The following is a 12,752-nucleotide window of genomic DNA, read 5'->3' as shown; positions in this document are numbered from 1 at the left end:
AATATACTGTAGCAATTTTAATCTGGATGGCAGGTATCCACTGATCAGAGTCTTGCCCTCTGAAAATTTCCTTTTTCCCAACAGAGGGTCACAAAAGAAGCGACATTAGAGATTCTCCTGCAAAAGATGACATACCGAATAAAGGGAGAAATTTACTGCTTTCTGGGCTAATTGCATTCACAGCAATGTTTGGTTATGCGATAGCAGCAGGTTTAGTTCAGGTATCTATATTTATGTAATTTTCTGATCTATTCTTAACTTTCTTCGCGTTCTGATGTATCACTTCTTGGCTTTCTTGGTGTTATGACTTCTTTCATGCATGTGTTACTAGGTCACACTGAACAGTAGCACTATTAATTCTTTTAGTTAAAATGTTCTTCTAGTAGGGATGTTGGGTTTGAAACTGCTAACACTGTTGATATGATTGGTAATAGTGTCAGGGCGTACTAAATTAATTATACTGTAGTGAAATAAGGTTCATTGATCGCTAGTAGCCTTTACATTGCGTTTATTTTTAACAAAAAGTCATTGGACATGAAATTATATATTTGATGTGAGGTGGAGGGTTTTCAACTTATTAAAAATGAAAGAACTTGGTATTTTAGACATTTGCATGATATTGATTTGTGCACACATCACTTTTAAGCACTTTAATCAGTTTTTGTAAAATTTTCTTTCCTTTGGTTCTCTTTGCTTATGGCCTTTGGAATCTTTTTGGTTCCATTCTAAGTTTCTCCAAAGTCTGTGAATCTTGATAACTATCAAAATTTGCAGGTTATACTTCATTTTCTAATTTTTCTGTTGAAAGACCAACATAAAATTCCTTTGACAGTTATCTGATCTTTAGCCAGGATCCAAAAATTAATATACAGTTTACTGTATTAAATAAAATCTTATCCTGACACAACTTCATTCTTTGGAAACAATTCAAACCCTGGGGATTGGTTACACAAAGTTTTAGTTTTTCTGAATGAACATCTTACTCAGACAACATGTTTCCTGTCAAAGACTTGCCTTCTGTCCTTTAAGGTTTCCGCTGTTTTTTTGTTGGCCCTTTTTGAATATGTTTAAAATAAACCATTTTCAATTTGTTACTGGTATTTAGCATCATGTAAAGGATGATGCATTTGAAAATGCTTTGTCATCACAATGGATGAATTAATGGTGTAGATGAATATAGTATTTCATGAATGTAAATAATATTTGTAGTTTGTTTTTGTCATTCTTTAAATATAGGAATTAAGATAGAAATTTTTAAAATTATTGATAGTATGCAGTGCACTACATAGCATACCTCTTTTATGGCATCTTTTTATATTTTTCAGGTTGATATGGGTGAGCCACCAGTTGAAGATGAGGATTATGACTATGAATATGAAGAATATGGAGGGGAAAGTGGAGGTAGTGGTGAATAGATTCACAACAATACTTCATGGAAGAATATAAGATTTTGAAGAAATGTGTAGTGTACCTGAAGTAACACAGAACTTTATTGTGAAATATTCAAGTAATAAATTGTACAGCTTTAGCATTACAGTTCATAATAAAGTTCTGAGTTATCCACGGGTAAAATATTTTGTCTTTCTATTGCAAAATGTGAGTTGTCTTGAAACTTTCAAAGTTTAAGGTACAGTATTCTGATGTTTAGTCGAAGGTTGAAGTTATACTGATGCATAAGTGGTAAGTCTTTTTTTTTCAAGTGTTATCCATGCTGTCATAGGAGATATCAAGAGTTTTGGTTGTATTTTTGTTATGTATTAACATTGTATTTGCTCAGAACCATTATTTCAAATTAGATCTTAATAACTTGCCACTAACAACATTACCCAACTATGAGGTGTGCCAAATGCAGACCAATAAGTAATTTCTGTAAATTTCATAACCAAATAGGAAGTCTGTTTCAGCATTTTTAAGGGTTTATTCAGGATTACAGGCTGGCATCTAATGTGAACAGTAACTTTGCTAATATTGTTTTCAGATTTTATTTTCTATCTATTTATGAGTTCCCTTAGGTATCGTACTCCCAAATACGATGATTTACATTTCCTGAAATTTTATGTAAAATGTAAAGTTGATATCCCCCATGTCCCTTCCCTAACACAATCAGTAAGGGGATTTTGTATGTTTAAAGTACCAACCATGCTTAGTATTTACCTTTCCACTATGCTTACCAGACCAAAAACTACTTTATTTTAATTTAATAGCAAGAGATTTTGTTAGTGCAGTGAGCTGTTCAGTATAATTATTATTGTAGTAATGTATACTAGTTGTAATATTTTTTCTACACTAGTACACACAGTAATTATTGTAGCAATGAGAACTAAGGTTATATAAACTCTCAAAATTATATATGTTTGTATTGGCAACAATGGCATCTTGCTTCCCTCTCGCTTTATAATTACATTCATTTCTAAGAGCCTTGAACTCGGATAAGGCTGGATATCCAAAAAGTGGGAGGAAAGCTAGAAGTAATGAGGTCGTAACTATTGCAACTATATATTTGATATGCTCTCAATCAAAGGAAGTAATTTAGCTCACTGCATTAGTTGGAGTCTTATTTAGTTCTAACAATGTATGTTAACAGCTCTGGTGTATAGAATATCAGAATTTGGTTTTCCTTCCAGTGGGTTTTGCATAATATACTGTAATATTTTTTTTTGTGGGGGGGGATTAAGTGTTCTGCCACACTCATGGGTAATGGATTAGTTTTCTGACGAAATTATCTTCTGCAAGTCAGGCCATAGTTCTGCTTACTTATACTTTTGTAAGTAAATCATCTCTTTTATATACTGTATATGCCTTAAGGTATATTGTATTTACTGTATTTTAAAGTTTTCATAGTTTCTTATATATAAAGAAATTTTCAGTGGTCTCTCTATTTGTGCATCTACAATTTCTTTTTTAATATTTAAGACTGATTAAAGTAAGTCTCACTTGGCATTTGGTATGCTTATGTAGAAAACTTCTTAAAAGTTTCTGCTTGTAAAAAAAATGCTTCTTTCATTTCTTACAAAAATGATAAACCTAGACATTATAAAAACTGCCCTTAAATGCTTTTGGAACTGAAATTTATAAGTATACAGTTGTCAGACTTCACACACACACACACACACACACACACACACTGTCAACCACAACTAATGACACCTAAATAGACAAATTTTTTCACAGCCTTACTTGCATACCGTACAGTAATTGACAGTTGGTTGATATAATTCTAATTGATGCTATACAGTACACATTTATTGTATTGACAGAGAAAACATTTCTCTACTGTAGTTAGACAACTAGCACAAAGCCTGTTTTCAACTAATGTATAAATTATGGTATAAATAACTTTTAGCAATTGCAGGTCAGATAAAGATTTTTCAAGCTATGTTACTACTACACTAAAGTTCAGTGCTGTTCACGATAGGTTGAGTCATGATTGCTGTACCTTGTTTTGAGGAAAAGAGAAAGGTAAGTTTTAGTGCCATACTACTGTCCAATTTAGGGGGGGGTGGTTTCTCTAAAGTTTTCATTGTTTAATTTTTCCTGTATTCTTGGATGAAATTTTTATTTTATTTATTATACTTGAATTAAAAGAACATTAACTTCATTCAATACAAAAGTTTTGACTTTTTGTTTTCATTTTAGCTGGATATAGCTCTATTGGTTTTAATAAAATACTGTATTGTTGAAAAAACATATCAAGAAAGGTAAACAGAGATGGTAATAATGTATAGATTGACTCTCACACATGCAATGTTCTGTGATGAAAGACCATATACAAATATAATCACTGTTATGGCACACTTGTACCGTTAGCTTCAGGCAAGCTAATAATTTATTAAGATTTCATCTGCTGTTTGTAAATTATATAATAGCCTAATCATTGGTTCTTAAGAGCATTCCAGTGTTATCCTGTATGCAGTTTCACTTGTTGAAATCTGTTAATATTACAGTCCTTTGTAATATATTTGCCATGTAAAATTAATATGTTTATGGAGATAAACAAGAGTAAATATATATGGGATACAGAATTAATGATAAATAATTTATGGAGATAAACAAGAGTAAATATATATATGGGATACAGAATTAATGATAAATAATTATCCATCCATCCAAGTTTGACTAGACTAATTTTCTTGCTAATATTAGTTTGTTCCTATGTGGCATACAAACCCTCATCCTTAATTAGGGATATCATTTCAGCACGAGCTGGAATCTGTTGTTAAAAGTTGGTTGATAAATGCTTCGCCCCTTTCCAGTTGGATAGTGTTCATTTTCGTTTTGAACGCTGTCGAGGACGGATGTGTTAGACAGCTCTCTTGGAATCTGTTTAATTTCTGTCTCTTCTTTCAGAAAGTGAATAATCAGTAGTGGAGTGGAAGCAAGAAGTTCTAGTTTGGCTGGGGGGGGGACGCTGTAACCTGTTTATGGCCAAACCAACTTTTGATCCTCCCTCCCTGGGTGCCTCTTGTAGGAGCCATGACTTTTTGCAGTCATCCCCGTGTCCCGAGTGTACATCGTACCTCTCAGTACAGTGGCAAGGCTTATACCCCAAAGGGGAGAAAACATGCGACGCACTTGTAGGGTCGGACTGGGCATTGCCCAAGGAAGTTCCAGGAAAGTCTCTCTGCTTTTGTCTCCTCAAGAGGTGCCGCTAGATAGGTCCATGGGGAGTACACTGTAGCTGTCAGGACTTTAATCTACACTGGCCGAGTTTTCAGGTTTCGCTGGCGTGTGGGGGGAACCCCAGGTGGTTGTCACTCCCTTTCCGGGGCTAGAAACTTCAACCACGCAGGCTGCTGACGACAAGTTTGACCTTAGGAAGGTATGGTCTTCCTTTTTTGAAGGCATTGATAACCAAGGCTACCCTCCTGTTTATTTTGTCTCGAGTGTCCCCGGCGACGCCAGTGGTGAAGGGCATGGTAGTTCCCTTGAAGGTAAAGGTGAAGGATAAGTCTGATAAGGTAGCCCAAACTGGCTGGCCAGGCGCCGTATCCCCCGTGGCATTGAATGATAAGGGTAAAGATAAAGGTAGGAAGTGCTCTGTTACCCCTCATTCCTGGTATTACCTCAATCCCTAACCAGGGGTCTGTGTTCCCCACTCCTTCCCAACCCTTGTGCCAAGGGGTACGGGTCCTCTTGGTGTCATTGGTTGAGCCTCCAGCCCCACTTGTTGCGGGGTTGCAGGGTCTTGTGAATGTGCCTTCCACTCCCGCTGTGACATTGTGCCCCAGTGTTGGGACAACCTATGTTGCTATCTCCCTTCGGTGGAGTGTCGTTGTCGATGGTCTCTGCTTACCGATAGTTTTTCATCTGATCCTCCAACATCACTGAAAGCCCTGGCTTTGCAGACAGAAGTAGAAGGGATGTTGGAGAAGAAGACGCCCAAAGTCGTTTCGAGATGAGTCTCCGGGCTTCTATAGTTGACTCTTCCTGGCAGAGAAGGCAACGTGTTTATGGAGACCAGTCATCTACCTTACCCCACTGAACAAGCTTGTGCGTTAAAGTTCAGAATAGAAACAGTATGTTCTAACTTCAAAGAGAAACATGTTTTTGATGAACCCGAAAGATGTATGCTTTGAAGTACCCATGCATCAGTCCTTGTGGAAGTACCTATGCTTCTCACTCTCTGGTACTGTGTACCATTTCAAGACTGCGCCTTACACTGTGTACTGGTCTTCAGGTGTTCACCTTGATAGCAGCTTGGGCCCACTCGAAGGGGTTTGTCTCTTGATGTATCTCAACGATTAGCTGATTCTGGCTTCCTCTGTGAGGCAATTGCTACAGGATCAAGATCAGCTTGCAATTTGTCATAATCTTGGTGATTGCAATAAGCTGGGAGAAGTCGAATCTCATACCCAAGCAAAGGTTGAAATACCTAGGCATACTAATACACAGCACCAGAGTGTCTTTCCATCCTGATCACATCAAATGTTTCTGTTCAGGACAGAAAATCCAGCTTTGCACTGGCAGCATCTTCTCTGCCACCTTTCCTCACTGGAAAAACTCGTTCCTCACAGGCGTCTCCACCAGAGATCTCTTCAATGGTGTTTAATGGAACACTGGCCATCTACCAGGGCTCCTGTTTTCCTTCTGTAACAGTGGGCAGGAGGCTCGAGGCAATATTACCTGGTGGCTGGAAGACTTAAAACCTTACAATGTTACTCCCACTCGACTCTGTCTCCATACATGTAACTATTCTCAGATGCGTTGAAGAGGGGTGGGGCCTCATACTTGAATGATGTTTTCGTCTCAGGAGTGTGATGAGGAAATGTATCTGCACATCAACGTCCTGGAAATGGGTGGGGCCTCATACTTGAATGATGTTTTCATCTCGGGAGTGTGATGAGGAAATGTATCTGCACATCAACGTCCTGGAAATACAAGCAGCATTTCTAGTGTTGGAAGCATTCCAAGAACAATTGAGGAAGCACACAGTAGTGTTGGTGAAAGAAAACACCTTTGTAGGGGCTTACGTCGAGCTGATGAAGCAGATGCGCATCGAGGTGGGGTTCCATACTGTAGAATTATTAGCCAAGTACATTCCAGGCAAGAGGAATTACTAGCACACACAGTGACCAGGTGCAGGTTGTCGAGTCATAATGGTTCATACACCCGTGTAGCAGAGTTTTCTGTCAATGTAATGTGGGGTTCTCCAGGGATCGATTTGTTCGCCACACGGCTAAAGAGAAAGCTCCCTGGTTTGCTTCCCTGTTCGAGGGCCATTAGCTGTTAGAAGATGCCTGCCTTCCAACACATATGGAATAACTTAGATGCATACACCTCAAGCCATTGAGCCTGATCCATTCGCTAATCAAACGTGTTGATTACGCCAAGACTTAGGACATCCGTGGTGGGTCCCAGATGGCCCTTCATTTCAAGTGATATCCTGATATCCTGATCTGTTAGCAATTCTAGTTGAGGTTCTGAGACAACTATCCCAATGGTCCACAGACCAGTCCATGAAGTCCCTGGAACTTCATGGTTGGAGGCTATCTAGTATTTCCGAGTGAAAGATCTACGGTACCTGCAATACTCCTCTTCAGTCTACGAGGGAAAGTGGGCCATCTCCAGCATTGGTGTCGTACAAGATACTTCTCTAGTCGGAGCATCTCTAGTGCAGATCATGGATTTCCTCATCTTCCTTTGCTAAGGGAAGGGCCTTTCGACTTAAGGGTATAGACCTCTTGATTGGTTACCCATGCTGAGGGGTGAAAGGAGGTCCCTTTTCTATGTAGATTGGCTCTTCAGACCAGACATGGGTTATCACTAAAATGACTATTGTTCCGTCACTCTTTACAAATCTTTGCTATATAGGGGATGTTACTTTCGCTGGAAGTTGCTTCGCTAAGGGAAGGGACGGAGTCCAGACCTGTCCAAGTCGCAATCTGGAAAGAAGGGAATTTTTTAAACTTTAGGCCAGTTAAAAAGTTTTAACAGAAACCATGAGTACATCTTAACTCTACCGAGCCGAAATAAAATTGAAGGTTGTTTACTAGTGTTGGTGTGAGCAGCGTGGTTGGTCTACCCCCTTCCGCTGACTCGCGGAGGGTAGTTACACTTCATAAAAGCTTCAACATCTAGTTTTAGTTATCGCTGAAATAATTCTCCTTCGTAACGAGCGTAAGGTTTATATGTAGTGCCAGAACAATTAAGCTTTCACTAGTACTTATGGCATTCATTAAAAGAGCACCTACATAATTTTTTTTATCATTTATAGAAAACTTTCGGGGTACAAATTTGTATACATCCATGAAAATTTATTCTAATACAAGGGTAAATACTTATAGATTGAAAACCCTAATAAAATACAATAATATTCTAGAAGCAAAAATATACAGATTATAAAACCTAAGAAAATAGCTTTTCATTCATGCACTCAACAAAGGAATGAGAACAGTTATAGAATAATATCACAACGAATTTTAATATAACTTTTGATATTTAGATGTATCATATATGTCAAGATTTATGGTGCAATTTTTTGGGAAGAAGGTTCTAACTTAATCTTCACATACAATCAGAAAAACTCTAGAATGCTTTTTTAATTCAGGAAATAGTTTCTGAGACACTATAATACAATTTGCAGGGTTAAATTCCCTATTGAATTTTATTGATAGTTCATCTTCATTACTTAATACTACGTTCTATTTACAATAAATACAAGGACCATCCAATAAATAAATCCTGCTTTATATCTCGCCCTGTATAGCATGTTGGCTTTATATATTGCACTTAATTTGGAAAAAATTAAACAAAAACAAAAATTACTTCTGCAAGAAAACTTATAAAATGTTTCAAACAAAAATTGCATGACATTGAATATTCATTCACTAAACAGAGAAAACAGCCTTAATGGAGTCATTTGATTTTTAATTTATCTCTAACAAAATCTCTTAGTACTTCAAGCAGTCTTAATAATACAAAATTTCTTTATAAAAATACTGAAATTAAAATTTTTTAGATTCATATCACTTGATTTCAGTTATTCAAGATGACACACCTTTAGACAACAAACAAAAGAATTAAGATACTCTTCCATGAATAGGGAAAAAAAAGCGAGATTATGCAGAATATTCATGAAATCTATAAAATTGTTACACTTATGAAAGATACTTCAGGTTACATGTGTCAGTTTACTGCCTGACATTTAAAATACCTGGAGTGCTTTTGCTCTCAATATTAATCATTTTGAGATTAATGCTCTTTTTTAAAAGGAATAACAATAGTAATTTACTGTATTTATTGTCTTAAGTAAAGTCACTTAAACCCTGATCCTGTAGAAAAATAATACAGTTTATAAGATTTTTCTAGATTACATTCAATTCACATACCAAAATGTTCTTGAAATAAAAAATCAAGATACGAACAATGAGAATATATTTTAAGCGTGTCTCAAAATAAAAAGAATTGTAATGAAATTATGAATTATGTTATTGCTATGGTGCATGGCCAAATAATATAATGTGGGTCTATGCTCTAGTATTGCATGCCTCAAACTTCTTTATGCACAGCCATTTTTTGAAGGAATCTTCTGCAAGATTAATAAAGCATTACATGTAATTTTGGTACCTATATTTCCTTTTAAATTTTCATTACGGCAAACCAGGTTACAGAACATTAATCACAGAAAATATTTTCGAGTACTGTAGCTAATTCACATGCATAATTATTGAAAACCGCATAATTACCCTTTCCCCAACTAAAACCTAAAAATATGTAAGACGACGAGAACAATAGCATGTAAAGACCAGAACTTGGTTCAATTGTGATACGGATTTTGAGACTAATCATGCAGTATAAATAAAAATTCTTTAAATCTAAAATTCCACCCAATTTACAAATCATTGTACAGTAGCAGTTATAAATCTTTAAATCACTGAAATCCTACTAGAAGTATGAGAACAAAAACTTCCCAGTTCAATCTAAAAACAAATTGCCAACATTAGTTATCATTTACCATCTACTTCATGATCATCTATAATGATGAAAACATGACAAATATAATACTCTTATTTCCTTGAATAAAAAAAAATCAAATGCTACTTAAAATAGAAATGGTTTCATTGAAGATTATAGTTGCCTCAGTAGCAATAATTTTATAGTTGAGCTTTTCAATTGCTATAATTTTCATTTTCTCCATCACAGTCAGGCTGCCGTTACATTCACGGTTGTCAGAGTTAGACGGGGTCAGAGTAATGCTGGACTGGTCTCAGTGCTGGGCAGTGATTGGCCGAGATGCTTCCTGAGCGGGGGCTCAGCATCAAGCAAGTTGTTCTGCCGCTCAGCTCGCCGAACCATGCTCGTGGAGCAGTTCGGCCAATCAGCACCCATCACTCAGAGCCCCGCCAAGCATTACTCATACCCTGTCTAGCTACAACGACTGAGTGTAGCAGCAGCCTGAATGTGACGGATCCCATCTCAGTGAGCGTCTCAGCCAATGGCAGATGGGAAAGCTGCTCCGTTCCAGACTTGGTACTGCCCCTGCTCTCGGAGAACAATTAATGACCAGCACCCGAATTGACTACTCCCCCCAACCTGTATAAATAGAGCCACCCTAGCTTACATCATTCCACTTCTAGCCTGAAGATGAGAGGAAACACCCAGCACCCTCTTGAACCACATTGCAGTAGACTTTTATACCCTCTATTTGACAAGTTTACTTGTAATAAATTTTTAGTATTTTCCTCCCCTACCTACCGATGACCAACACAGCACAGCTACTGACAGTATGCAGTACTGTTGAGTAAAGGAAAATTAGAGCAATTGGAAAGCTCAAAATCAATGCTACTGAGGCAGCTTTAATCTTCAATGAAACCTACTTGAAAGAGGCTCTACTTACAAGTTGAAATAGAATACATTACTGTAGGCATAACAAGAGACCAGTGATGCAGAATTTGAACTTTTACAATTAAAAAAAAAATAAAGAATATAGAATACTGAAAACTTTACAAAATGAATACAGTATGTTATTTGTCGAAAGTTGACAATTCATATAAGTTTTAAAATTTCATTATAAATTAACATAGGCAAAATTTAATTATCATCTTCAGTTGGCTCCATAAAATTTATCGATTCTAAGCATGTACTTCTAGCATAATAATTGGATTACTGAAAGACTTTAAAATCTGCATGTTCATAATAAAGACCATAACACCACAACCACCATAAAGAATTAAAGTAATAATATATAGTAGCATGTATCATTACTTCAATAAACATTGCATTTGTGCTAATGCATAAGGCAAGAATATAGTTTCCAATATAAAACTCAACAGCTCTGTAGGTAGGACTCATTTCCAAGCTCCTTTATGTTTTAACTTGGATGAAATTCAAATTTAAAAACTTAAGCCAATAACCGAAAACAAAATTGAGAAAGAACTTTAAATATGAATTCATCCCAAAATATGACGACATATAATTGAAAAAGAACCAAGTGACACACTGCATAATAAATGAAAGATTATTATAATTAAAACTTTTTATCATTCTGAAACACCTACCATAATCATATTTTTTTCAGGCCAATATAGAAAAAGTGTCGGTAAAATCATAATTACCGAATACTGAGAACAAACTAAGAAGCAGGGAAATTACATTTTCTAATACTTTTTATCATTGCTTAAAAATCCTCATACCTTTTTCTGAAAAAAAAAAAAAAAACTACAAAATACAAGGCACACTATACCCATTAATCCTCCTCCTCCAGGATCTGAAAAAAGAAGAAAATGCAATTAATTTTTCCTTTTCACATAACATTCACTGCAAGCTATTCCAAAAGGTCAAATACAGCAAAGATGGTTTGTCAAAAGGTATATATTTATAAATACAGATATACAAAAACATTTTTCTAGTATATTTCAAGACAGTCCAACATTGTCTCTTGTACTAAAGGGAAAACCTTCACCTATTAACATCAAAAAGGTCTTTAATGGCACTTGTCTGACTAACAAAAAGACAATATCCTAATCCAGAAGGAACTTTGCTTAAATCAACCACTAAAATTCTAATGCCAAAAACAATTTGATGCAACTGTGGGAAACTATAATTAATCCAATTACTCTTGAATAACTGCCATAGTCTGTTTCCATCCAAATCTAGAGGGTTCTGTAGGGAATGACACAATATGTTGAAAATGAGTTGTGACAGGGGGGAAAGAGCATTTGCTGTACATGATTGTGTGGTAATCGCATGACAAATATTCACACCTTTTGTACAGCATAATAAGTTAAAAAAAATTAAGACTAACATTACTGTTGCAATATGCAAAATAACTACTTATAACAATTCTGCATTACACTTGTAAAGGTAAAGAAAATTCTTGTTAAAAAATGGAAGCCCATGAAATTTTATTAATGATACTTCAAACAGATCAGTTTTGAGGCTAATGATGATACCAACAGATATTTTCCATGTGTACAGGAAAGTGCACATAAATTGCTTTACTTGAAAAATCTCCTTTTATATAAACACTGAACTACCAGAAGCGGCTTACAGAAATACATCATAATAAAACTATTTTTATACTATTGTAATGACAGGAAAGTGTTCTGATTAGGAGTCCCAATGTTACATGAGTAATGATGTCGAATCTGAAGATTTCTTAGGCAATGCCAAATATTATGATGGGTTGCAATTCAGAAATAAGTTTAGATCCTGGCCTACCAGAGAAATTTATTCATCTCTATGCTACAACAGGGAAGATGCATCTTAAAAGAGACAGCAAGTAAAATATTTAATGCTGTAGAGAAACTACGTTCTGTATATCATGTGACTAGGCCAGTCCACACTGAAAGTAGGGAAGAATAGACAATACACATGCATGCCAGCGATTAATGTCCGATCCTATTTACGTTCGACGTGCCGAAAAAAAAAAAAAAATTCTTAATCAGCAAATTTTCAATATTCACAACCAACAAAAATATATCATCTGGTAATGAAAAACATGATTAACTAGTTTAACTGGATGTTGAATAGCAAAGACAAACTGTGAGAAGAATGTCTGTTCAGGTCAGTGCTTCTAAAAGCCTCCACTAAGTGCACAATGCAAGCTGCAAATTTACAAGGGAGAGAGAATAACTCCAATGCTTTCAGCCAAGTGGGATGAGAACTTGCTCGTCAAGACACTTCTGTTATAATTGCATATAATAATTCTCCCATCTATTTGTCCTCTCTTCATCTCTCCACCCCAGCCCCAATCCTCAACGGTCAAATCTACCACAGTAAATAACTAATTCGTTGCTTGGATAAACAGAGGC

At 36.1% G+C, this 12,752-nt stretch overlaps 2 protein-coding genes across 4 annotated transcripts in view; one reads left to right on the top strand and one right to left on the bottom strand.

Annotated features, from left to right (window-relative positions):
* Positions 1–4,022, top strand: part of LOC137642758 (metaxin-1) — a 44,288-nt gene extending 40,266 nt beyond the window's left edge. For both annotated transcript variants that reach the window (XM_068375603.1, XM_068375602.1), the window contains 2 exons: positions 85–221; positions 1,326–4,022. In XM_068375603.1, the coding sequence (XP_068231704.1) occupies positions 85–221; positions 1,326–1,415 (227 nt within the window). In that variant the 3' untranslated portion in view covers positions 1,416–4,022. The remainder of the gene's footprint in view (positions 1–84; positions 222–1,325) is intronic.
* A 3,872-nt stretch (positions 4,023–7,894) lies between these two features.
* The window catches only part of LOC137642757 (uncharacterized), an 84,217-nt gene continuing 79,359 nt past the window's right edge, over positions 7,895–12,752 (bottom strand). For both annotated transcript variants that reach the window (XM_068375599.1, XM_068375600.1), the window contains exon 10: positions 7,895–11,206. Coding sequence is in view for 1 of the 2 variants with exons in the window: in XM_068375600.1 (XP_068231701.1) it covers positions 11,186–11,206 (21 nt within the window). In the remaining variant the exon portion in view is untranslated. The remainder of the gene's footprint in view (positions 11,207–12,752) is intronic.

Source organism: Palaemon carinicauda, chromosome 6, assembly GCF_036898095.1.
Source record: "Palaemon carinicauda isolate YSFRI2023 chromosome 6, ASM3689809v2, whole genome shotgun sequence".
Lineage (NCBI taxonomy): Eukaryota > Metazoa > Arthropoda > Malacostraca > Decapoda > Palaemonidae > Palaemon > Palaemon carinicauda.
This window is presented reverse-complemented; position numbering and strand designations above follow the sequence as displayed.